At 24.6% G+C, this 27,778-nt stretch overlaps 1 protein-coding gene across 1 annotated transcript; it reads left to right on the plus strand.

Moving 5' to 3' along the window:
* Window positions 1-25,764, plus strand: LOC129606474 (serine/threonine-protein kinase phg2-like). The gene is made up of 6 exons (XM_055516815.1): window positions 1-25; window positions 3,255-3,856; window positions 10,461-10,682; window positions 20,020-20,249; window positions 24,717-25,112; window positions 25,182-25,764. Exons 1-6 carry the CDS (start codon window positions 1-3, stop codon window positions 25,192-25,194), a joined length of 1,488 nt encoding a protein of 495 aa, XP_055372790.1. The 3' UTR covers window positions 25,195-25,764.
* Window positions 25,765-27,778: the final 2,014 nt, after the last annotated feature.

A 27,778-nucleotide genomic window follows, 5' to 3' on the forward strand; every position in this document is an offset into this window, starting at 1 on the left:
ATGTTCGAATTTCAGGATTACCTGCGTAAGTTAAAAAAAATAATTTATAACATTTATAGAAATTTGGACAAGATTGAAGTTTCAGAAATATAAGATGCTAAAAATTCAAATTTTACAAATTTTGAGGGGCTATAACTTGAAAAGCGATATTTTGTTTTTTTTTTTAAATTCAAATTTACTATTCCGCGGCAGAAGAAACCAGTCGCTATTTTTCTGCGTTTGCAAATTTTAAAAAATGCTTATGGTTTTCTGAAATGAAAAAAATGCTATTTTTCGAGTTTTAGCTGGTTATGATTTTTAGTGAGCGGGAGCAGATAGCGGAAAATTTTCTCCTACAAAACTAAGTTTCTAGTAAAGATCTATGTATACATGAAATTATATTCTAAAGGATGTAGAAGTATTCTAAACATGTCCACGGACGGACGGGCATAGTGAAACTAATAACCACTTATGTTCTAAATTTTTTTTTGAAAAGTTCTGAAAAGAGCCGAATTTTTTTTTAATTTTTGTTTTTGAAAACCCAAAAGTTGTGATAGATAAAAAAAACATTAGTTTTAATTGCTATCAATGAGATATTTTTATTTCATTTTAAAATGGGATTTTACAGGGTGAAAATTAAGGATTCCAAATAAATCTTAAAATATTTCTGTTACAAATCTGTTAGTTATAGCAATAGTTCTGTTATTTCTATTTCTCATCGAAGTCTTCACTTTCTTAAAATAATAAAATTTTCTGTTTGGCTTATAATTATACTAACGGTTGTAGTAGAGGCACAACTTACCTTTAGTTCATTTTTGCCCCGCAAAATGTCTAAACAACTATCATAATAATTTCTATGAGCATATTTATCAGTGTTTCTTTTTTTCTTTTAAAGATTTGCACGGTGGGGCCTTCATCTTATTTTTGAAAAATTTTCAATTTACAAGTTTATGTAGAAATTTACTTATTTTTTTTTTTATTTTTGAGTATGTATGAAAATTTTCATTAACTGAAAAATTAAATGTATCTTCTATTTGGAGTTTGGTTCATCTTGAATTTAAAAATGATTTAGTACCTATAAAACTTTAAAGATAGCTTAAAATTTTATTTTTGGTTTTTTCAAAAATTGAGGGATCCCATTAGGTTTTTTTGAGCGGGTTTCTTTTCACAAAATATTGTAAAAGTTTTCTTGTTTTTAGATTTCAAATTCACAGTTCTATTTTTAGAATTTATCAACTAAATATCAAACAAGTCATTTTGAAATAAACAAGACAAATAAGTAGGCAATATCTGGTGTTACAAAGTTGCCATCGATTTATGAGACCATCCTTATTTTACTATCTCTAAAAGTACAATAGGAAAAAAAATAAACAAAAACTTTTCTTTTGTTATTGTTTTATTCAATAACATTGTTGGTTTTATTTTAATGACGGTGATCAAAATTTAATTATTCGTACAAATTTAGCAAAATATTAATTGTTTCTATTGTTATGAAATACCCACAATTTATATTATTGTCGTTATTAAACCACAACATGCCTATATATTGTGTACTTGAATACTAAATAATATTATAAATAACCTGTACAAATCTAAAAAAAAAACAAAAAGCGAAAAAATATATTGTATTTTACAAATGTTTTTTATAATTTTAAATATTCCAATTTGAATACAAATTATATAATTTTGAAAAACACAAGCTGGTATTATTGAAAATACCCACGCATGTCGATGGTATACATGAAAAACCACAATTTTCATCATAACCACTTTCCCATAGTATTTTGATATTTTTTTTGTAAAATTGATTGAATTCTGCTAGTACACATTTTGTATAGGAAAATTTTAGGAATTTGTGAAAATGAACAGTTGAAAAATTACCAATTTGCCAAAAGCTTCTTAGTTGTTCTAGTAATAAATCACAAAGTTTAATTGATTTTATATTTATATTTATTATTTATAGTTTAGTTATAAAGGTAATAAGTTAAGCACATACTTCTACAAATACCATAATTCAAATAAAATTTTAACAATTCAAGCAAATAATAAACAATTTAAAATTTAAAATAAATAGATCAAAAAAATCATAAGTTTTATTAAAAAAAATGCATCGAAGGCTGTTTCCGGACTCAATTTTAAAAGTTATTTAAAATAGGAATGCAAGGATTTTTTGTATTCAACGCAATTTATTTCACATTTAAAAATAAACAAAAGAGGCTTTCCATGAAATGTGCCATTTTCTAAAGGCTTTTAAGCCTTTAGAAAATGGCACATTTCAATTTATCATTTTTAATCCTGAAGCTACACATATAAATGTATAATTTTTAGTCCAAAAATAATGTGATCAAATCTAAGAAGAATTAGAACTTGAAAAGGACAAAATTACTCTAAAAAGTATGGAAAAGTTTGTTTAAAACAATTTTGTCAGTCCATTCGATATCCCATAGAAAACGTAATTCTGTATTTGCCGGATAGAGCGTAGTAAACATTGCCAAAAACTTGTATTTTAAATATTTTGTAAAAATACGCCTTAAAGGGGTGAGAAAATTTAACTAAACGGTCAAAATTTTACTTGAGAAACATTTCACATAACTGTAGCACCAAGTTATAAAGGATAATGTAGCACACCGAAAAAAATGTGAAATTTTTTAAGAAAATTAACGATATTTGAAAAATTTAGAAATTTCTAAACCAAAATTTTTTGTTTAAATGTTTCAAATGTTCAATTTTTTGTTTTTGTTTTTGTTCAGTTATATACGTCTTACACGTCTTACTAAGAAAAAAAGTTACGGGCAATATTCATTCCTCTAGTTTGGAAGTTGTTATACGAGTAGATACTTGTCAGGTAAAATTTTTTCAAACTGATTTTGTTTATCTTTGGAAGGTTTCCACCACAAAAAGTTCTAGTTCTCCTCTCCACAAGAGTATTTTTCTCAAAGAATTGCAATGAATCGTCCCCAATAAACCTTTAACCGTAGTTCCGAACCACCTTATGTATATACAAATTTTCCACATCTAAATGTATGTACCCATACTTACTAATAAATACATATAAATTCATATATAATAAGAATAAATAATATAAAAATTCAGAAAATACATTCCATCTAGTATCCTTTATATAGCTATAAATATAGAAACTCTTTATAGGTACAACTAAATAGATTCACGAACTATATTTCAACATTACTACAAATATATTATTATTATACTAAAAATTCTAAATATTTTGATTTTTCAATTTAATTTTCTTTTTGCTTTTTAAAATTTTACAGGCAGATCACATGATGCATCATTTACTTTATTTCATATTGGGCAGCGAGCTTCACCAGGCGTAAAACAATTTGCTGAATCTGGTAAAATTGATGTACTTGAAAATCAACAACAATGGGTTGATGTACAACAAAAACAACAACAACAGCAGCAGCAACAACAATCAAAATTTTCATCATTATCAGAAAATAATTATATTTCTGGTATAGGATCAAATCAATCAATATCACCAAGCATTGCGATAGTAAATAATATATCTGCATCAACATCATCATCATCATCATTTTCGTATTTATATAATAATAATAACAATAACAATTACAATAATAGTCGTTTTGTGTCCTCATCACAATTCCAAGCAATGCCATCATTATTATCATCATCTTCATCATCATTATCATCATCATCATCATCGACAAAAAATTTAAAATCAACGAAACATGCTGAGAACAGTATTTTTGATAAGTTTGATATACCAGCAATCACAACGGGTGGTGGAAGAAATGAAGCGAAATTTTTTGTTGATGGTAATCACAGTTTAGTTTCGTTAATGACACGAATTGTACCATCCCCTGATTGGTTTATAGGAGTTGATTCACTCCAGGTAAAAATAATATTAGAAAAATTTTTTTATTTGCTCTTATTTTCGTTTTAGTTTTTTTTTTGTATAAAATGTAGAAAATAACCATAAAAATATTTTCTAAAGGGATTTTAGAATATTTTTAAGTTGCGTTGTGTTTTTTAAAAGCTTTATTATTATTATTGTTGTTATATTGTTTTATTTTAATAATAACGGTAATAATTATAATATAGATGGCACTATAAGAAGTTTAAAATTTTCATCTCTAGTAATTAGATTTCTATGAGTTTTTGCTCGTCTTCTTAACTGGTTACCAAAGTGTTTTTTTGAAAAATTTTAAATTTATGTGAAAAAAATTTATAAAAATATTAATTTATATGCAAAGAAAATTTATTTGGCAGAAATGTTTTTCAGGCTTTTTTATTTTTAAAGTCAAATGCTGTCATAATCAAGAAATTTAATTTTCATGAAAATTAAATGAATTTAAAATAAAATAAATTTTTGTTTTTCCAATTAAAATTTTAAATAAAAAATTTTTATAATCAATTTTTAGAGGTGTGAAATTGTTGAAATAATTTGTCTATTTAAAAAATTAAATTTTATGAATTTCTTATAATTTTTCACTTTTTCCTTTTGTATTCAAAAATTATTTTGAAAAATTTAAAATAAGTAAAAAAAACAAAAACAATTTGAACGTTTTCAACTTCACAATATTCAAGAGGATAGACAGAATTTTCTTGGAAAAATTTTTTTGAAGAATTCAAAGTTTATTTTTGTTTCATACTGTGACAATTTTTCTTTTATTTGTAGATTTCAGAATATTTTGAAATTTATTAATAATTAACCTTTTTATTTGAAAAGTTAATTAAGATTTTAAATGAAAAGTTTATTTTTTAATTTTTTCTTTTTTTCAATTGAAAGAATGCTTTTAAATTTTTTGTAATTTTTAATGAAATTTAAGAATTAAAAAATTTTTGATTATTATTTTTTAATATTTTTTTCTTTGTCTATTTGGCATTAAATTTTTAAGAAAAACTTTAATTTTAGAATGCTGACGATTCCACTGAAATCAAATTATTTTTTAATAGACTTTTTATCAAAATTTTTTTATTCGTTTCGTTTAGAATTTAATTTAATTTTGTAGTTGTATTTTCGCTTGTTGTGATAGAGAAATAAATAGAGAATGAGAATTATTCCTAAATTTCACACTTATGTATAAAATATGCTGAAATTTTGTTTCCAATTTTAAGATTATAAAATCAAAATTTTATTTTTCAGAAAAACTAAGCAGAGATTTCCTTAATATTAATTTAATTACCAAATTTATCAAAAGAATTCTTATACTTTTAATAAAATTCTGTAAGGTCAATAGGACAGTACTTGAATTTTATTGATTAAACTGCTTTTCCCACTAAAATAATAAATAATCTTGAAAATGGATTTCTAGAAATAAGGAATTTCCTTTTCAGGCTATTTTTTTCTCTAGGAGAAGAAAACAACGTTTTCTCCCGAACCGTGCTCTTACCTTGGATGGAAACCATATAGAATGGGAAAGGAATTATAACACCTATCTGGCGATCCATCTCGATAAAAAATTACTTTTCAAATCACATATCGCAAGTACTGTCAACAAATTGTATCTGTGTATAAAAATACTTTAACCAGTTATTAATATGAAATCTTTGCTGAATATAGAAAACAAAATATTAATATTTAAAGGGGACTTTTAGGGCATTCTTCTGTATGGTCTTTCAGTATGGAGTTCAGCTACAAAGACGAATGTAATGTTGGTTCAAAGAAAGTAAAATAAAATTTTAAAATGAATTTTAAATAAACCTTTTTATTTTTTGACTCCAATGGCCAAACCACATTCTGTTTTCGAGCAAATTGATAAAATTTTGTCTACCTTCCAGGAGTCGTGTTACAATTCTAGCAATCCTTTGAAACAAAAATATTCTTGAGAAACAAAAATTGCAAAGCTGTAAATACTAAAAATGTATGAACTATTAAAATATTTGTACATTTTACTGACGTATTAGATTGTACATTTTTACTGTACAATCTAATACGTCCTGGCAATAAATAAATAAATAAATAAAATAAAAACTGCTTTTGAAGGACTGGAAAGTTTCCTATATATTGTATATTAAAAAAATTGCGTTTAGTAAAAAAAATTTCTTCCTAATGCAAAATTTCTGTTTATATATCATATAGCTAATATTCGCATATTATAAAATTTGAAATTAAATTTTTTCAAAATTCAGATTCAATAAGCTAAATTTCAAAATTTAGGAATATTAATTCAGAAAATACTACTTCAAAATATAGCAATTATAACTTGAAAAATTTTAATCTTCTATAATATGCTCTAAAATTTTTAACCAATTTACAGTAAATAATAGTAATTTTTTTCGAACACAATTACTCACTGTACATACAATACAACTTTTTTCAAGTTTAAAGAAAAAAAAAATCACATTATCTTTCCCTGTTCCCTTCTTAAATTCATTCTTATCTCGGATATTATCTTTTTGACTTATGTCATAAGAAAATAAGATACACTATTTTATTAGACATGTCATACCCAACAAAGAAAACTAAAAAAAAATAGAAGAAAAACAAGCAGCTCAATAAAGACAGTAATAATGGCTTAAGAAAATAGAGATTGTTTCACTTGATAACTGGAACTCTCAATTGTTTTATTAAGATGTAAAAGACTTTATCGCTTCTATCTAAAAACCTCATCTTTTTCTGCAGTAAAAACTAAAAACATAAAAAATAGAAACAAAAAGAAAAATTACTTTTTTTTTGTATGGTCTCTAAATTTTTTTTTTAACTTTTTAAATAAATATGAATCCTTTCTTTGAAGAAGATTTAGAGATCTACTACATACACGAAATTCACATATAATATTCAATAGAGAATAGAGAAATTATAAAGTTCAACAGAATAAAGGATCATAAAGAATTTTTGCTCACAAAAAAAAAAAAATATTCAATAAAGGAATGTAGAAGCAAAAGGAAAAACAGAAGCAAACATAAAATTTTATATAAAAAAAAAAATACCAAAAAACAAAAAAAAAACAAGCATTAAGTTTAATTTAGGTCAACGCACTCATAGACCGCTTCTAGCACGCTAATAAAACATTCACAATTTCTCATCCTTTTATTATAATATCTTTGTTATTTTTATCCTTTAATACATTCAAGTATAGATACATATGCAACTACAATATAGTATAATAAAACGGATATATATATATATATATATATCTGTGTCTATATGTATAAATCGCAATGCATTGTATGCAATGTCACATAAAAAGTAAAAATGGACTAAATCACATAATGTTTTATGTCTCGTATATTTACCACTGCATATAAACTAAAAACCTATGTTATTTTGGTTCTTTTTCCAACATAATTCTTGTTTTATCCACCAGTTTCATAAACTAACTACCTACTATAAAAATATATTTATAAATAGTGTTGCCAGAAGCGCTTCACAAAAACATATATCAAATTTGTTCTGGGGAAAATAAGTTAAAAAAATTTTTAAGAGTTGCAAATACTTCGTAAATTGAGCTGTTTTTGTGGAAATAAAAAAAAAACAAAAAATTATTTAAATAAGTGTTCCCTAATACGAAAAGTCTTGACTGCAACATATGCTTTCAAATACTTCAATTTAAGTTTTTTCAAAAAGCTGGGCTCATTAAGCCTATCATAATTAGTGGTACAAACAAAATTTATTGAAATTTAATATTTGAGGCCTAATTGTTACCGATACTAAAATAACGAACTATTCAGAGAATTCGGATGGCACAAAACGAAAATCCACTCCAAGAGCTAAAATTACATTTTTCGAAAAATGTTAACTAAAAGCTTACAAGTGTCTTTAAAATTGTAAGGCAGTGTTTGAGTCGCATCATCGTAACCTTCTGTAAAAATTTCACTAGACTAGACAATATACATTGAGATCAGTTATGTCCTGACCACATCAGATTTTTTATTTATTTTTCATATATAAAGTTAATGATATTTAAAATGAATTACACTCAATTTAATTAAAATTATGGCAATTCGAAAAAATTTCTAGAGTAAAAATTTTGAATAAACGAAAAGTATGAAAAAATTTTTTACAGAAATTTGAAAAACTCTACGTACAGAATTACGGTCATCTTCTGATCTCTTTTATTAAACAATTTTGGAATGAATGAAATTGAATCAAATTTTCCTATTTGCTGTTAAGGATTTTATTCTAAGTCGATTTCAAAAACGCTGAAATTATTAATGACAACTATCTCTTTCAATTTGAATGTTTTTGAAGACATGAAAACTCACAAATGAAAACTTTGTCGAAAAATATACAATAAAATGGCATCGCTATCGAATTAAATTTTTTACAAACCAGCACAGAGGAAAATCAAAAAAGTGTACATAGAAAAAATAATAAAATGTAAAACTAGAAAATCTTTTTTCTATATATAACATATCCTTTATCCTATGATAATAAAATGATTCAAATAATAAAATAAGAGCCCGCAGGAATAAAGGAAAGGAAAAGGAAAAAAAAAAATAGAAAAAAAAACAAAATTATAAAAAATTAAAACAGAAATGAAAAGATAATGTTTTATTGTTTGTGTATCACATAGCAACAAACTAAAATAAAATTTACGTATTAGAAAAAAACAAAATTAAAGCAAAACAAAGCTAGAAAAGAAAAACAATAACATTAAAAAAAAGTTTCATTTTCACGTCCCACTAAATTATAATATGAACTACTGTTATTTTGTTTCAATGCACTAACAATGTACAACTAATACCATTATACACACATTCATGCATAAATGTATGTATGTATGTGTATTTGTACAACGTTTAATTTGTATATATACGAACGAGCGTGAAATGTTATGATAACTAAAGTTTGTGTTTTTGAAGACTTGTCTTAAAAATTCCACATTTAACATTAAACTGATTCAAGTATGAAACAAAAGCAAAAAAAAAAAAAAAAAACTAAACTAAAATAAAAAAGGACACATTTTTCATCATTGTTCCCTCCTTGTTTTGTTTTTCTTTTTCGATTTTTCTTCTCTTTAGTAGTTCCTTTTTTATTGTCGTGCTTTTTGAAATTTAAAAAAAAATATTATAGTCGAACACAGTACAAAGTAGTCATTTACACTGTTTTGAACACTTTTTATTTTGATTTTAAATTATTCAAAAACGTATAAATTTTATTCAAAAAAAAAAAACATTTTAGAATTATGTAGAAAAACTAAATTCACAAATTGCATACATAGGTTCTCAAATATTATGCGATAATGCATACAAAATATAATTTAAATCTTAAAATGATTGAAATTTTGTTAGGAATAGGTTCTTTCCACCGAAATTAATGCTTAGTAATTGAATAATAATGCAAAATGAACATATATGCAAAGTAAATAGTTGCAATGAGGGCCGGAAAATAGTGGCGCCAATTTTTCCAATACAAGTTTTCAAAAGCAATTGTTCATTGCTTTAAAAGCGGGAGAAGGGGAGGTGGGGTGCTTTTTGCAGCCCCGTATGGAGCCGAACAAGTCAGAACCGGGCCTAATGAAAATGTAGGTTCAATTTTTGTTCCTTGATTTAAAACTTTTTTGAATATTTCATTAAGGAATCAATTCAACAAAGTCAATTTAAATAAAATCAAAATGATGGTATGAAAAGTAGAATCTGAGAATTAATTGCATACACATTCTTGAATTTTTACACACATTCAAGTCTTGGGAATTCTTAAATTTATTTCAAATTCTAATGATTCCCAATGATATCGCCATAGCATTCTCTCAAAATTTGAAAGAAGTTCGGAAGAAAGAAGAAAAATATAAGAAACTCATTTATTCGGAATATTTATTAAAATTTAGTGGTAACACGATTTTTCGATTTAGGAATTTTCTTAAAAACCTGAACTTGGTCTGAAGTTGTTTTATTTGAGCGGCTTTCATTATTTCAAACCATTAAAGAAATTCAAAATGATAAAATATCAAATAAATAATATTTCTTCAAATTTTTTTGCCATTTTTTCGAAATATTAAATGTGTGTTTATTAGCAAAAAAAAATTTAAATCCCAATCAGTTCACACGCTTTATTTTACTCTGACTACAAGTCGCAAACTGTTTGGTATTTGAACTAATGTCCAAAAAAAACAAGTTAGAGTAGACTAATTCGTTTTAAAACTAAAGTAGTGTGGTCAAAAATAAATCATTTGCAACTACAAATAATAAATTAAGATGGATCAAACATATTTCTTGATCTAATACTCTCAGTTCCTGGCAAAATGTGCAAATATGCAAACAGTTTTCAAACCAATGATATTAAAAGAAACTTTTTAAATCAGTTAGTTTCCTCTTTTTTTTGTTACTAATTCCAGTCTTTTTTTTTCTATTCTATTTTAATTTTAGGAAACTATAGTTATTTTTTTGATAAGACCCTTTTCATAATCCTTTTCTCTTTTTTTTTTCGCTTTGTTATTTTCTTTTTCATTTTTAATTTTCTAAAAAAAAAATCTTTGTTTTTTTTTCCTTCTTTTTGAATTTAATATTTTAAGCTCTTTGTCTCTTATTTTTGTTTTTGTGTTTTTTTTTAGCTTTGTGTCGGTGGTTCGTGGTTGGATACTGTTACTGTTGAAATGGATCCATTAGATGCTGGAACTGATAATGGTTTTACGTTTACTGCACCAAATTGGCCAACAGAACCGCAAGGTGTTATTTATAGAATAACATCCAGATATCCTGCTCATCCAGCTGGGAGTTTTTTTTATCCAAAAAGTAAAAGGTTGCCACCGATTGCAACATTTCAATTCATAAAGGTTAGTTTATAAATGTGTTTAAGCATATTATGATTTTTTTCAAATATTCTTATATACATATATGTGTATATATATAATATTATGTATTTGTATGTATAGGGTATATTCATAATATATTTGAATGTTTGTAGAATTTTTTAATCCTTTATCTTAAATCATAAAACACTCTAACACAAAATAAAATTTCAAAATAATTTATTATTATATGAACTTTATATGAAATTTTTTAATTTAAAATTAATTTAGTTTTTTAATCTAATTGCGTTATTGCTAATATAAACTTTTACCAAGTTTTAAACCACTAATATTATTTTAATATTCTGAATTAATTTATTTACGAATAAAAAGATTATATATGTATATATATTTTGTATAATCCGACAACGACTCTTTTGTAAATATTTCAACTTTATAATTTTACATATATACGTACAAAGTTATGTATTAAATTTTATTTAGAAATAGATTTAAATTTTGAGTATCGCCAGTTTTTGTAATATTTTATTTGAGATTACTCAAAATTAAGTGCCCTTATGGAATAAAAAGTTTTTATCAGTGTAGGGAATGATATTTTTATTATTACTTAAATATTTTGCCAATTATATATTTAAGTATCTTATCTCTAATTTTCATTCAATTTCTCAACTATATTTTGCTATTATTGTAAATGCTACATACAATACTAAAAATTTTATTAATATCATGTGTGAATTCACATTATTTACTCATATAGCGCGCAGTCATATCCAGAGCCATACCATCAAAGACACTTGTTATTATGCGATTATATAAAATTACACGAAATTCAATTTAAAATATAGAAAATACAATTCCAAGAAAACGTAATTTTCAATTAAATTTGAATTATTTTAAACAACGCAGGCGCTGCTGGGCTTCTGTTGCTCAAAGCACGCACAGCACATTCATACATTGTGCTGCAACCACCTAAAAATATCAGATATAAAAATTTTTAGCAATAAGAATTTCGAAAAGAGTCATTAAAAGTACAATACGACAGGCTCTAAAAATTACATTATTTGAACAGCTGCAGCGTTTTTTACAAAAAGCAAAATATGGCCTCAAAGAACGCAAATAAGCCGAAAAATCTATAATTCAAAAAATATATGTCTATCTGGAACGCGTTTTACATGAAATATATAGATACAATATCAATTTACTAGCCGGACATTGCTACGGCTAAATGCACCTATCTTACATGTAACTATTTTTTAATGCGATTTACATTTGTATGTATAATTGTATTGCCACATCAAAGTGTTCTGTAAAAATATAAATATAAATATAAAGTAAAGTAAAAATCGTCAGAATATTCTGTAAAAATATATGAATTTTCGCAGTTAATCAAGAGTAGTGAATATGCCATGACACACGAAATTTTGTTTCACTTAATAGCGAACTTTTTACTTAACCACAGTTTTGAATTTGGAATCCCTAATTAGGGAGGTAAATTAATTTTAGAAATTACATTGGCTTTACAATATTGTGTAATGCTAATTCGATAGCTATCAATATTTAATACGATCTTTATAGATTTAGTCATAAAATATTTAATTTTTTTATTTTGTTATAATCTTTGATTTAAATATTTGAATTGTTTGAAGAATTAATCATCTTGAACTCCATCCTTAACTTTGCTTCTTCACAAAACTTTTATTAAGTAAATTCAATAAATTTTTAAATTAATACAAGTCGTTGTCAAGCACAAGAAATTTAATGATTTACAATTTACGAAATTATTTCAGAAGTTCAGAAAATCTTAATTTAGTCAATAACATTGGATGCATGGGACATAACATTTAATGTACACATCATCCTCTTGATATCATAATAAATCTCGTCCAATTTTTAAGTCAAATAATATGCAATTATAAAAATTGAAGAACTTGTTCCACTGAACTGATTTCAAAATAAAAATAATATGATCCTTCTTATAATAGATGGACTTTAACTCCCTCATTTTGTATTATTTTTCTTAGCTTTTATTTTATTACTCGTATTCTAATCATATATTTATTATACATTTTCTAAGGGTGTATGTAAAAAGTATTTTATTACAAAGCATTTTAATTCGCGATAATTTTATACTAGAATAAACGGCTTCTTTTTCCTCATCAACTTTTATATGAAAAATTGTTATTTCAGCCCATATTGTCGGAGAAAGAGAAGATAGCAGAAAAAAAAATAAAGTAAGAATAATTGAGTTAGTTATCCTTCCAAAATTACAAAAAAAAAATAAAATATTATGAAATTTTTTTCTTTTTCCAAAAAAACAAAATTTGCGAGCATCAAACAATATTGTCGGAAAGAGAAAAAGGAAGCAAAAGCAGATATAAAAAATTTGGACATATTTGGAAGTGAAATCAGTTTAAAAGTTCAGTTTTTTTTTTCTACATTTCAAAATTGAAATTTCACCATTAAAATGTCCTTTAAATAAATTTAGTAATTTTTTTAAAATGCCTAAAAAAAAATTATTTTAAAGTGTAACCGCCTTTCGAAACTTGATACACACACACATGGAATATTTTCTTTACTCGTAGCTTATATACTTAAACCGTTCTTCTCATATTTCTCTCATTTGTTTGTTTTGTTTGCGCTACAATGAAAACAAATTGTTATTTTGCTGCAAGAGAAGAAAAATTTACAAAAAGATTGAAATTAATTTTTCACTGGATTTTCTTAGCTCTTTTTACCAACCGTATTGTGTAAACAATAAGTAGGTTATGTGATGGCAACAAATTTTGCATATCGAGTTTTCGGTGGGATTGCGCTTGTTCTCCATGGTAGAGGAGCGTAAATAAACTATTTTTAGCAACCAGTCGGTCTGTTTGTCTGTGTGTGCACGTGTATCTCAAGTTCGGCCGAACTGATTTTAATGAAGTTTTTTGTGTAAGTTTATTTCGACCATGGCCCGGGTTGATAAACTTTTGGAATGTTTCAGTCCTCGGGATCTGCACTTTATAGCGGGCTTGTTTTACATTTTTAATCATTTTGAATAAAGTATTCAACGGATTTACTTGAAATTTCATATATAAGCTTCATTCGACCGCCCGCGAAGCCTCCTAACTTTTGAATGAAATCAGGTGTCAGCAACTGGACGTTTACTACGAGCCAAATATACATTTTTGCGTATATTAAGAGAAATAATCAACAATGAAATATTTAAATTCTTCGTATTAAAACAATGAACATATAAATTTTTTGGAAAGATCAGGACTCCAAAACTGATCTGAGGGCCGATTTTACAATTTTCACCATATCTACGGAACGAATCGATGGAATTTCTTGAAATTTGATATTTAAGTTGTGGTTGTTACCGAAAATAACTAGCGAGAAATAACATTTCAGGGAATTCGGGTAGCGCAAAGCGAAACTCTACTAAGAGCTAAATTTACATTTTTCTAGGTATGTTAACTAAAAGGTTACTAACACCTTAAAAATTGGAACGAAGTATTTAACAGGCATTTTTATAATATTTTGTAACATTTTCACTTAACTAAACAATACACGTTGCGGTCGGTTACGTGCTCACCACATCCAATGTTTTTTTTGGTTTTTAGAGTATCGACTTTGTCTTTGCTCAGAAAAAAATACTCCGTAAACTATTAAAAATGGTGGTATGATGGGTGATGGGATTTTTATTTTGCGGCTAATATAATTTAATAAATTCTCATTTTTTCTTTCTCATTTTCTCATTCTCATTTCTTTCTTGGTTTTTTACATCTTTCCTTCTCCGTTCTACATTATTTCAGTTTACCAATCACATATTCAAAATATCCTTAACATTGCCAAACTCGCGCTCTATATATATGTATATATATACGCAAAAGAACCAAAATACTAATAAAAATTAACTTAGAATAAAAAGAAAAAATAAGTAAGGAAATGAAATTTTAAGCCATGAAAAATTTAACTTTGACAATAAAATGTGATGAAAAACTCAATAAATTATGATTGAAAAATGGTAGATGGGGGCAGCTATTCATGGTATTTTGTTTTATTCTATAAAAATACGATGAAAAAAGAAAAAGGAATCTGTGTTTTAACAATGGTTATGAGCGTGTTCAACTGAACAAACAAAAGAATATAGACACCAAACAGGACGACAGTAAAATAAATAAATGAATGTGGGGAAGGAATTAGAATAAAGATTAAAATTATTTTTTATTGAGAGTAATTTTCATGGTAATCACACAATGATCATGATGATAATGAGTCAGGGAGCAGACTAATTTTAATTTTATTACTGCATAAATTTAAATTTTATCATTATTTTGTTTTTTAAATATACACACAAGTATAAATAAAGCTATATATTCTAATGTATATCTAATTAGTAAGAATTATTCGTATTTGAGTTGATTTTGTATTGGTGTTTGTTTTTTTTTGTTGTATTTAACAAGTGTTCTTAAAGGCAATTAAATTATCGAAAGAGACAAATAAATAATAAAAAAAAAAATAAAGTTTCGTTTACTTTGAAAACTTTGTTATTTAATAGTATTTATTTTAGAGTTAATAAGAGTTAAAATACATTTAAAGAAATTGGTAAAATTACTTAAAAAAAAAAATTCTTATTTAAACAAATTTAATTGAAAAGTATAATCGTGGATATGAAATTGAAATTCGGGAAAATTTTGCAGTTTTTAAATATCATTTCTTCAGGAATTTAAGAATAGAAGAATTACTAAAATTAAATTGCTTACTATTTTATTAAATATAATGTAAAAATTTTATAAAATATGAATTTAATCAACCACAGGGCATAGATTCTATAGGAACCAGCCTGCATAATTCTATAGGAACCAATGCAAATACATCACATTCCTATTCAATGTAAAACTGAGGCTGCTCCCTCTCAACTATAGAGTGTTTTAAATTTAGTAAATGGTAGTTAGGAACAGGCCATTGCAGCAGTAAGCAAATGAGCCTATTGCAGAAAGGAAAAAGACTATCGGCCTTTCCTTTTTTCGAGAAAATTCGAGACCAAAATTCTTATGACATAACCCACATAGAACCTTATTATTTTTCTAACTTACAACTCGGAATATAACATATGAGTGATATTGATGGTCAGATCCTTAACAAAATATTCAAAACTGCACAAATTTTTCTAATTTTTATCTTTTTAATTACAATTTTTAATTACAAGATTTTTTGAATCAAAAGTGAATATCTTTTATTTTGCATGAATAATTTTCAACTTAAAAATAAAAACATTGTGAAATTTAGTTTAAAATAAATGGAAATATTTTTCAAAATCTTATCAATTTAATAGAAATTTGAATTTTTGAGATATTAGATAAAGGTTAGTTAAAATCTCCTAAAAATATTTTTCGTCATTAAGAAAAAAAAACTCACAAACAAATAAATTTAACGTATAGACTAATGCCATCTGTATTATTTAACAGACGACTGAAAGAATAGTGTTATATAAGACATAGGCATCAAAATATTTTAATAATAGAATTAAGTTGGAAAATATTTTCTTCGAAATTAAAAATCAAATCTCTTCATTTCTTTAAAGAGATTTTTAAATTCCCAATAAAATATATACGAAAGAAAGTATAGCAATCCTTTGTACGTATATGGGTCAGAAAAATTTTCCTATACAAAATAAAATCTTATTAAAAATGGTAATTCGATAGCAAATATGTTATGGTAACGCAATCTCAACTATAAAAACAATAAGAATCCAAAATATTTCAAGAATTTGTAAAATATTTTCCAACAAAAAAAAAATTTTTTTATTTCAATTTTACCCTATACGCATTTCGTTCTTCGAGTTTGTATTTTTCTCCTCTTTCAAAATAATACTGGGTAACTAAATGGCATATGGTAAGACATTATTAAATCTTAAATTATATTTAATTTTTAATTGCTTAAATCTTCTTAAGAATGATGCAATTAAATTTTTTTCTTAGCAACCTATTTTTGGAAACCTAAACAAACCAAAAATATTTTTTTCTAGAATTTAACTTTAAAAATTTTTTTTTTCCATCTTCAAAAAAACAAGAATTTTTATCCTATAATATTAATGAATTATAATGATGATGATAGTAGTGATTATGATGATGATGGTTGATGACATATTAAAGTAAGTTGTAATTTTATAACTGCGAAATAAAAAATACCCAAAATCAAGAAAAAAAATCATCAAATTTCATTCTTTTTCATCTTATTGAATTAAGAAATATTTCATTCTTTTTCATCTTCTTCAAATTTCCCATTTTGTCCTCGAAAAAACAAAGCAAAAACATAAAAAAGAAATAAAAATGTAAGAAAGAACATTGCAAGAATTAAAAATTGAATTGGGGATTTTTTTTTGTATTTTAACTTTGCCTTGGTATCACAGTTGGCAAGTTGGTTTTTCGCTTTTCTTATCAAACTTTTGTTTTTCTTTTCTTCTTTTCTTTTTTTGTTGAAATTGATTTAATTAAAGTTATAAATCTCAAATTATAGACCTCATTCAAGAGGAAAAAACGAAACCCTGATACAATTACAACAAATGCATAAAATAAAATTTTCCAGCAAAAAACAATTTACTTTATACCTGCTACACAAACTACTATACACCAAAAAAAAAAAAAATATCTTCCTTTTCGGTTTGAGAATATTTTTCAATGATTTTTAACTGCCTCTTTGTTGATGTAGACTCTTGTTATTCTTATACAACTATACCCAATCCACTTAACTTTAAAATACTTTTCCAACTTCAACGTAAAAAAAAAACTCAAGTACATGAATATTTTACCATCCTTTTCAATTGTTAAAATGAAGACAAACAAAAATTTAACAACATAAAAAAAAAGGTTCCTGCGTAGCCAACGTAAAAAAAAAATGTTTTCCGTTTGAAGAATGAGGGGGCAGAAAACGATACTGGAGGCGGAATATCTTCTAGTAATGATGTAATTTAAAACGGCTTTCTGATTATAATGATGACATGAACTTCTCAAGTACTAAACTTGAGGAGTGTTCGCTTATTTTATTACTGTTTTTTTTTTTTGTTATTTTTAGAAAATTTTCGTACATCTACCTTGTGCCTGAAAGTTTTCTTTCTATTTTAAAAAATCAACTTTTCAATATCATTATTAGACATACGTTTTCAATAAATTTGTTTCAGATATTAAATTCTTCGTTTTGTTATCTCTTTTACTCTAACACTATGCTTTTTTTCTTTCTCTTTCTTTTTAAGATATACTTTAAGAGTTTTCTCTTTAAAATTTTTTTGAAAAAATTTTGAAATTTCACAAATGAATTTTCTTTACCATAGTAATTTCTATGTCCAATATTTTTACAGAATGTGCTACATTAAATTAGAGAGGTATTCTAATCGTATTAAATTCGGCATTATTGTAAAGTTTGCCATATCAAATCAATTACCTATTTTAGATTTTGAGAAAAACTAGAGCAAATTACGTTGATTTCTTAATTATGTCTGCCTATATGTGAATATGCACGCCATTACATTTCAAGTTCGATTGAATCGATTTTATGAAAAATTTTTGGTACAGTGGGTACCCATTTGATACCGATTTCACATTTCTGACATATTTAAAGCGAAAATTACCGGAATTTGTCTCTAATTACTCTTACGCTTCTTTTTGTAACTATTTCGCTAGACTTTTGTTTACCATTCGATTTTGCAAATATCATTCTAAAAGTTCACAACACATTCAGTTATATTCTGACCACATCTTATTTTTTCTTTTATCTACATATACAAGTGTGCACTTGCCACTTCTTTATATTACTTTCCTTTTCTAATTTAATGCTTTAATAAGGACCTATCATTTGTTTGTTATGCGATACTTTTATTTCTACATAGAGTTTTTTGAATGCCATTGGGTATACTTAGTAAAAATAATGATAATTCAGACAAATTTCATATATATTCAAAGACAAGAGGTAAAAATGGAAAAAAACAACAAAGAATAGGAAAAAAAAAGTCCCTTGAAAAACTAAAAATTTTTAAATTTCTTTTATGATGGAAAATATAAAAGAAAAATGAAACTTCAAACCGAATCTCAAAAATCGATTCCTATAATCTATAAGTGTATAAATTTTTATATTTAATCCAATAAAATCTCTGTGAATCATTTTTTTTTTAAATAAAAAACAAAGACTTTGAATAAAGGGAATAAGAAATGTGATTTTCTCCTTAGGATTACTAAAGACAAAGAAATAAAAATGAAAATTAAAAAAAAAATTTCACATTTCCTTTGGAGTGTATAATGGTTAGCAGAGACATTCAATTCGTTTCCGCTTTAAGCGATGTCAGAATCATTGTCATTATTATTTCTCTTCCATACTAATTTAAAATTTATAGTTGGAAATTTCATTTAATTTTCAATGTTAATTACAAGACCTCAGTGAATGTTAGTCAATGCCCTTTAGAAAATATCTTTTTTTTTTTTGCCTTGAGCACCTGATTTGTATATAAAATGAAAATGGGTTGTAAGCAAATAACACACGTGTAATTTAATTATAAATTATCAATATTTATTAGCAATTTAATAATGTTAAAATTTTACTAAGTGCTTTAAATTAGAAATAATTTTTTGATTTTACTGGCATCGGAACATTATTTGAAACACTTATGGAAACAAACTGCAATTGAATTTATGTTGCAAATTTCTGTTTTGTTTGTTTATGTTTATTTTACTAGTACTTCTCCAAAAATTCGCTATCCTAATCGCTAAATTATGGGTAAAAAATTACATTTATTGATTTTGTATAATAAATTTTATTCATAATTTATTTTGAAGATCTTCTTCATAAATGTTATAAAATAACCATAAGAGAATTATTTTTTTTTTTAAATAACTTTGTTATGGAAGGGTAAAGAGCTATAATGACGGGGTTTCGTGCTTTTAATTCTTGGCTATTAATTGATATATCAGAAACGCAGAAAGACTCCAAATTAAACTAACTCATAATTAAACTATTGATAGAATAATCAGGTTAACAATTCTTATGTCATCTGTAAAATTTTTTAAATTTTTGAAATTTTCTACCGTATTTGAAATTATTCTTTTCCTTACCCGATTCCAAAAGCTCATACTATTTCCATTTAGAGTATATTTATAGATTTTCATCCTTTGAATTTATTCTTAAACTTTCTTCCAAAAAAAAAAAATACAAATTTCTTCCTCCTTCTTCTACATTATTCTGCAACGGGATTTTTAACAAGCAAGGAAAACAAACTCTAATAAAAAAAAACACAAATAAACAATACAGCTACTATTTATATAAATAAAAATAAAACAACAATAAAATCGTAAATAAAAACAAAAACAATTTTTTTTTTTCTCTCTTATAGTTAAAAGAATATGAACTAAGTGAAGTGTTCAATTTTGAAGAGGATGAGCGTAAATACGAATTAGTTAAAACACGAACCCATCTAGAAGTTGAACATAATCACGTGGAAATGAATAATGAATTATCGGCGAGCATTGAAAAGGAACGACAAAGTGAAGTAACTGTTATACCAATTGCTAATACTGAAAAAGAAAGAGTACGTGCAAAACTATTAGAGAAAATGAACCCATCGTAAGTATTTTATTTCCGTTGATTTTTGTCTTTTTTTTTTCTTTTTATTAACAATGTTTACTTTTATTGGTTATTTTTATACTGTTATTATGTCTATATGACATAAAGAATTTAAAAATAAGGGTTTCACAATAGCGGCAATCAATGAAATTTATAATACAATTTCCTCATCACAGAATTATTTATAATATGCGTAAACAGTTGAAGAGATTTTATAGAATCTTTACAATTAAAAAATCAATAATAAGTTTAAGTTGTAATTTTAAATAGTAAAAAATGTGGTGCTATTAAATATTTCAACGAGAGAAATTTTAAGAATACTTCAACAACCAATATATAATATTTGAGGTTATAAATATACAAAAATTTAGTAATAATTTATCACATATTTATTCACAAACATCAGATTCCGCAAAGTCAAACGAATTTACTTTGGCCATTTCAATAAAAATATCTCTTTAAGATATCTCCTTCGCTGTCTGTGTATGAAATTGAAGTTTAACAAAATTAAATTAAGTTTAATTAAAGCAACAAAAATAATAATACAATACAATGTTAAATGCATTGGAAATTTTAATTTTAAGACTGACATATGTATTTGAATTCCTTCTTTTGATTCATTAAAGCATTTTTTAATAAGAATTTACTCTAATTTTTTTACAGTGTAGCATTCCATGTAGTAATAAGCCGTACCATATAGTAAGATAGCATTGCTACACTTTGAATGTATAGGGAAGTTTTACTATAGTGTTGTAGCATTCGCTGAATATTTTATTTATATTTAATGTGAGTTCTACTTTTATGCATATATTTTGTGAATTAACAGGAAAAATCGAAAAGCAGCTCTAAAATTGGTGCTATTCATTTACCATGGAAATTAATATTGTCATTTACCAATTTTGAATAAAAAATCTTAGCCATTTTTCTACTTACACAACTAGAATTTATCATTTACGTTCTTGATGTAGTTTGGAAATGCAAAATAAATCTATAAGCCGTTTATTATAAAAACAATTTTTTTTTTCAGTATTTTATAGCAAAGATTTGCAAAAATAATCACCCTTATTTTTCATTCAATGTAAGATTAAAATCATGAAAATACTATAAACTTGATAGACATTTTCCTTTTCTATATACTAGTCGTGTGTGTCGTGTGCAAGTAATAATAACATTTTATGTTTCCCAAGAAAACTTAACATTCAATTGTCACGCAAACTATCAAGAATCATTATATCTAAATTTAAAAGCATTTTTTTTTCTTATTTTATTTTTTGCCCCTTCTTAGTACATATATGTTTATAATAAAGCAGGTATTGTTTTCACACCAAATTTCACATGTCGAAATTTCAATACAACATAAATGTATTTCTCTGTGCTTTAAAACTGTAGAGCGACTTCTTTTTTAAAAGAATTTCGTTCGTAAGCAGTTTTTATAAAATTTTACGATGGGGATTAGGTCACAAAACTTTATTAACTGAATTTTTTATTTTAACTGAAGATTGAGTGACGGAGCTTGAGTGTAAAATCATAAACTGTATAATAAAAAGTTTCAAATGTACTCAATAAAACTCTAAATTTAAAATCAAGCGAATTCTTAAATTTGTAGAGCTTGTGCTTTCTTCATATCTCATTTGACTCAGATAACACAAAATTTTAAAAAACTTCAGAATGATAGCAATAAAACAAGTGTTATATAATGATACCAAAATTTCACTGCATTTCCAAGAAAATTTTGTCTACCTTAGAATGTCTGTGAAAATAATGTTCAAAAACTCGTTCCTATGTACTTCAGTAGTAATAACTAGTCTAGCCAGCTGATATTAAATAATTTTATTATTTTAAAATTTTTTATACAATATTGTTCAAATCACTGTTCCTAGTGAATCCTTGTAAATTTAAAATCCTTGTAAAATGTAAACTAATTGTCATTTCAATCCCTTTGGTTATCAACTTTTTCATAATACCCAGAATATTAATAAACAATAAATATCAAGTCTTTAACAATATTGGAAAATTGTTCATACAATTATAAAAAATAATTTTTTATTGAATCCTTGATTTTAAATTTTCCAAATTTACATTCTATTAAGGATAAAATTGAACTTTTATTGAATTCTAGGTTTTTTTTTTTAAATTTTCAGGATATTTTATATCCTTTTTATTTTAAAATCTCAGAACTGCGAAAAAAAAAACTTTTTTTTATACAAAATCTTTATACAAACTATTTTATAGTGAATTGTAAAAGAAATAAATTTTAAGAATTAAAAAAAAAAAAGTTTTATATTGGTTCTGCATCAAGAGTTTTTAAACTTTTACAACGATTTTTCTCCCCAATGTACCTGATAAATTTTTGAACATGGATGTAGGTTAAAATTACCATAAACTATTCATCCTTGCAACGATAACATTTTATTTTTACATTTTAATTGTTATTTTCTTGTTATTTTTTTCCCTTTTTGTATATCATTTTTTTTTTCCTATAAATATAGAAAATATTTTTGTAAAACAAAGAAGTAGTAAAGAAAAAAAATGAATTGAAAATTGAATGGAAAAATAAATTCCACATCTCATATTTACTTCAGAACAAGAGAAACTATATACACATACCGTTAAAAACAGAACAAATAAAAAAAAATCTTACATGAATTAAATTAAGGAAAATCACAAAAAAGAAAAAGGAAGAAAAACTAAAACTATGGAATTTTATTTTTGTTGAATCTAAAGTATTTTTCTATTTTGGAAAATCAAATATTTTTTTTTTTTAGTTTTATTTTTTGTATTGACTTTTTATTATTGGTTCTATATAGTTTGTTTTTCTATTTTGTTTTGGTCTCCATACATTCAAACACAGAAGCATTTACTTACGGATCTTTTATTACTCATTGAATTTCCCAATTAAAGGTTTTTATACTTTTATATTGTACTTTTTTTTGCTGTTATATTAAAAGTTCTTGTAATAAATTGACCCATAAAAACTCACAAATATCATCAAGAAAGCAAATAAACATGATAAAAAAAAAATAAAAATAAATTTCCGAGAAGAACAATTTCGACCAGAGGAAAGCAATGAAAAAAAAAATGAATTGAGTAAAAAGTCCTGATTTTTTTATATTGATTTGTTTTTTTATTATGTTTTGTTTTTATTCTTCTACATGCATACAGTTTGATTTACCATTTTAATGAAAACACTTGATAAAGTTCCTGAGTACCGTAAACTTTCGCATTTTATTGTTTTTACGAGTAGATAATAAAAGTGTTTTTTCCTCACTAATTTGCAAATCAAGCGTAAGTCAACACAATAATATATGTACGTATGTGGTATGTATATTGGTTTATTCGCGTAAATGATAAATGTGGCACGAGGTCTTTTGTTTTATATATAGATTTTTATGTGAATAATGGCACCTTTATTAATTCAAGTGTATATAAATATTTTAAATTTTTTAAATTCTAAACAAATTCTATTTCACACTATTATTAGAGATTTTTTTTAAATGTACACGAAATTAATGATACTAATGGTTTTCTTTCTAATTTAGTTCGTTAAATTGCTTGCATTTAAGGCTATTAGGAAGGCGATTATTAAAAAGTAATATACAAGTAAATTTCGTAACTATTTAATAATAATTTTTTACAATAAACTTGCTTAATTTCCAATTAGAAGTTTAGAGTAAATCATATTAAAAGATTTAAGAGAATTTTTGAGAAAATTAAATTATTTAATTTCATTTAAGTTTGATTATGTCTTAGAATAAAGATTCTGCCCTAAAATTAAATTAAATCAAAATTTACAAACAACAGCCTAATCACTTTTTACTCCCTTTCAAACCAGAATTCTCTAGTTTTCTCTAGTTATAACGAGACGAGAGTCAGTTTTTTTACCTTTGATTCAACCATTTTCCAAATTTCTGAATTTAACTAGATTTTGTTCAATTCTAGATTTTAATGCAGAGATTTTATATATTATTATATGCCGATTTTATATACTTAGAGTTGACTTAGACAGTTCCGCCCTATATTACAGACAAAAATATATTGTTTCGATCAGGTTTCGATTGTTATTTGATAATGAGTTTTTTTTTTTTTCAAATAATATTCTCAGAAAATTATTGCTTAAATTAAACTTTCAATTATTTATAATAATTAACCGATTGATATCTACGCCTAAATGCATGCAATTTTTTGAATTTTTATTTCTAGAAAAAATCGGTATCGAATCTAGTCTACTAAATAAATTTCAGAAATTGTATAGATGAAATAAGATTATTTGTGAAAAATTATCTTATCTTGATCTGTAGAAGAAATATAAAGGAATTAAGATTATTTTATAAAGCTGAAAAAAGCGTTATATAAAAAATTTGCAATTGATTGACTGAATTCTAATATTTTGTAATATTTTCTCATTAAAAAATTTTCAACAATATTTTCAGAAAACTTCAACTGAAGAAACTTTTATTATATTTTCAGATTAAATAATAGTATATTTGATTATCAAACATATTCATCACAATCTTCAATATCATCTTCACCAAATATTATTGCAAAAGATGATAAAAATGCTCTTATTAAAAATATTGTTAAAAATTATGATTATGAACCATATGAATACTCTAAATCAATATCAAAATCCGTATTAAATCATAAATCATATAAAAAACGTTTTAAATCAAAAGATTGCCGTGTATCACATTGGAGTGTGTGGAGTGCATGTAGTAAAACATGTGGTATTGGTGAAATGCATCGGCATAGAAGAATAATAAAGCATGGTAAACGTGGTGGTAGAAAATGTCCACCATTACAGGAATCAAAATGGTGTGGTACAGCCAGAGGATGTCATTCATCGCCTTTAACACAATTTGATTGGTAATTTAATTAAATAAATGGAAATGATTCAAATATTATATTTCAAAAATTTTTTGATTTCATTTACAGGTCGAATACATGAACTTTAATGAAGTAAATAGGTTTTAAGAAAATTAAATATTTAAAGACAAAGTAATAATGATGTTTGAAATATTTTAACACAATCAAGCTCTCAGTTATTTTTTGTATTAAAAATTAAGAAAAAAAAAATATAATTAAAATTTAAAAAAAATTAAAAAAAAAAAAATACTTATAACAATTTTAAATTTTTTTTGTTCATTAACCTACTAATTTTTATTTAATATAATAAAGCTATATCGCTATGTATATAACCCACAAATTGTAATTAATTCCGAATCTAATTCTTACACTACTTCAACATTTTGTTTTATAGGACATGCTGAATGTAAAATTTATATTCTGTTACATTTTTCAATATTTCTGTAATTTCTTTGGAAATTATCAAGTTATCATATTTTCAACGTTCTATATCCAAAGATCTTATTCAAATAATTAGATTGTAACAAGTTTCAGTCGCTCTTCATTAACATTATTGCGACAAATGAAGGCAGTATTTCTCACTTTCAACTCTATAACAATAGAGTGTTATTAAAAAGAAGACCCCGTGAAATATGAGTTAAATTCTTAATTTTACGGATATCAAAAATAAAATTTCTATTTGGAAACATAAGGTTTACAGAGCGAACTTCAAGACTCAAATCCCCAAATGACTGATATTTATAGTCACACTTTTTAATTGCTTTCAATTCAAATTCAAACACAATTTTTTTGAATACTTTTCAATTTTTAATTTTGCTCATAATTTTCTTGTATAATTTCATAAATTTTATTGATTTAAAAAAAACCACTTGATAAACAAAAACAATATTGTGAATATTAAAAATACATATACATATACAAATATATATATGCATATATAAAAAATTATATAATTAGTTTAATATTAAATGAGGAAGAAAAAACAAAAATAATAACTTGATATTTAGTAATAAAATAAATAGCAATTAAAAAACAAAAGAAAAAAAAATTACTAAAGTTTAAAATTATTGAAAAAAATATGAAAAAAAAAACAAAATAAATTTGTTAAAATAAGGACTATTTGACAATATACATATGTATGTATGTAAAATGAAAAGAATGACAGCTAAAAATGAACAGGTTAAAAATAATTTCATTCAATATTATGGGGAATTAAAATTTTGGGAAGCGGTGTTACCAAACTGTAAATAAAAAATACAAAAAATTCAAATAAAAATGCTTTGGTATTTTTTTTCTAAATTTACCAATTTAGAGCTGTTCCAAGAGATTAAGAAAAGATTAAAAAAATTGTAAGGATTTTAATTACCCAAAAAATGATCAAAAAATAAATTTAATTTTGATTTAATCCTTAGTTTCCTTTCTTGAAATATAATTCAAAACCACAAAAATTTTATAATTTAAATTTACCGCTCATTCGCAAAAAAAAAATTGTCATAAACTCAAAAACATAAAAATTTTCATTTATTCAGTCAAAATTCAATGAAAAATTATGACTGTGTCAGAAAATTGACACTAGAATAAGCATATCAATTCTGTTTAAAAAATTTTTAAAATTTTACAGTGTGAAATTAAAATTTTCAGAGAAAAAATCAATTTAATTTTTTTTTTTCCAAAAAGCACAAATTTTAATCATTCCTTGTGAAGAAGGATGTAAACTTTTGTAAAATGAGGTTTATTAGATGACATCAGCACCAAATATTTATTCAATTGTTTTTTACTAAACTAAAAAAAAATTCACATTGCCGCAATATTTCAATTCGAACGCTTTCCTCATTGCCACATTTTTGAACGGAAAATTTTAAATTTAATTAGCATTTAAATAAACCAGCAACCAGGAATTTTAAACTTGCATTAAAATTCCAATTATTTGTTCAATAACGAACACAATAATTCTTAAATGTTACAAAAATTTCGAAACTACTGCGTATTGACACAAAATATTTTTATCGGATGGGCGATAATTTTACAGTTTCTAATCGAAAATATCCAAAATTATTATCAAACATTTTATTTTAAAAGAATTTTTTAAAATGTTTAATAATATTCAATAAACAGAAATACAATTCAGAATACAGATCAAAAAATATATTTTATGTAATAAAATGATAAAAAAATACAAAGAAAAATGTTTACCAAAAACAAAAAAAAAGAAAATTAAGTGAAAATTTTAAATACAAAAAAAAAATACAATTTTTTTGTCAAGATTTAATTAAGAAACAAACAAACAAGAATAATTTTAATATTAAAAATTGAATTTTTGAAAATCAAGTTTTAAAAATATCAAAAAGTACAATAATAAAAATCAATGTAAATGAATTCATTATTTGCTTGAAAATTATAAAATAGAAATAAGACATAAGGAATTTTATTTTACACTTTTATGGCACGAATTTCTTCCTTCAACTTTTCAATTTCAAGTCATGCTTATTGCGATACTATCGAATAAAAATTGATTTTAATATTGTTTCAGTTCATATTTTTAGTTTCTTTCACTTTCCACCATAAAAAAAATAATAGATATTACAAAATGACGTACCATTTTCGAATAATTTGAATTTCGAAAATTCTCTGATATCTTACCAAAACTTATTTTTTGACGTTTGTGA

This window comes from Condylostylus longicornis, unplaced genomic scaffold (genome assembly GCF_029603195.1).
Source record: "Condylostylus longicornis isolate FDR11 unplaced genomic scaffold, ASM2960319v2 ptg000018l, whole genome shotgun sequence".
In the NCBI taxonomy this organism is placed as follows: domain Eukaryota; kingdom Metazoa; phylum Arthropoda; class Insecta; order Diptera; family Dolichopodidae; genus Condylostylus; species Condylostylus longicornis.

Bases quoted from the DNA above. Each gene is read 5' to 3' on its own strand.
- LOC129606474 (XM_055516815.1), top strand. From the start codon at position 1: ATGTTCGAATTTCAGGATTACCTGC. The intron at 3,857-10,460 runs GTAAAAATAATA...GTTTTTTTTTAG, and splicing joins TAGGAGTTGATTCACTCCAG to CTTTGTGTCGGTGGTTCGTG. The intron at 10,683-20,019 runs GTTAGTTTATAA...TCTCTCTTATAG, and splicing joins CAACATTTCAATTCATAAAG to TTAAAAGAATATGAACTAAG.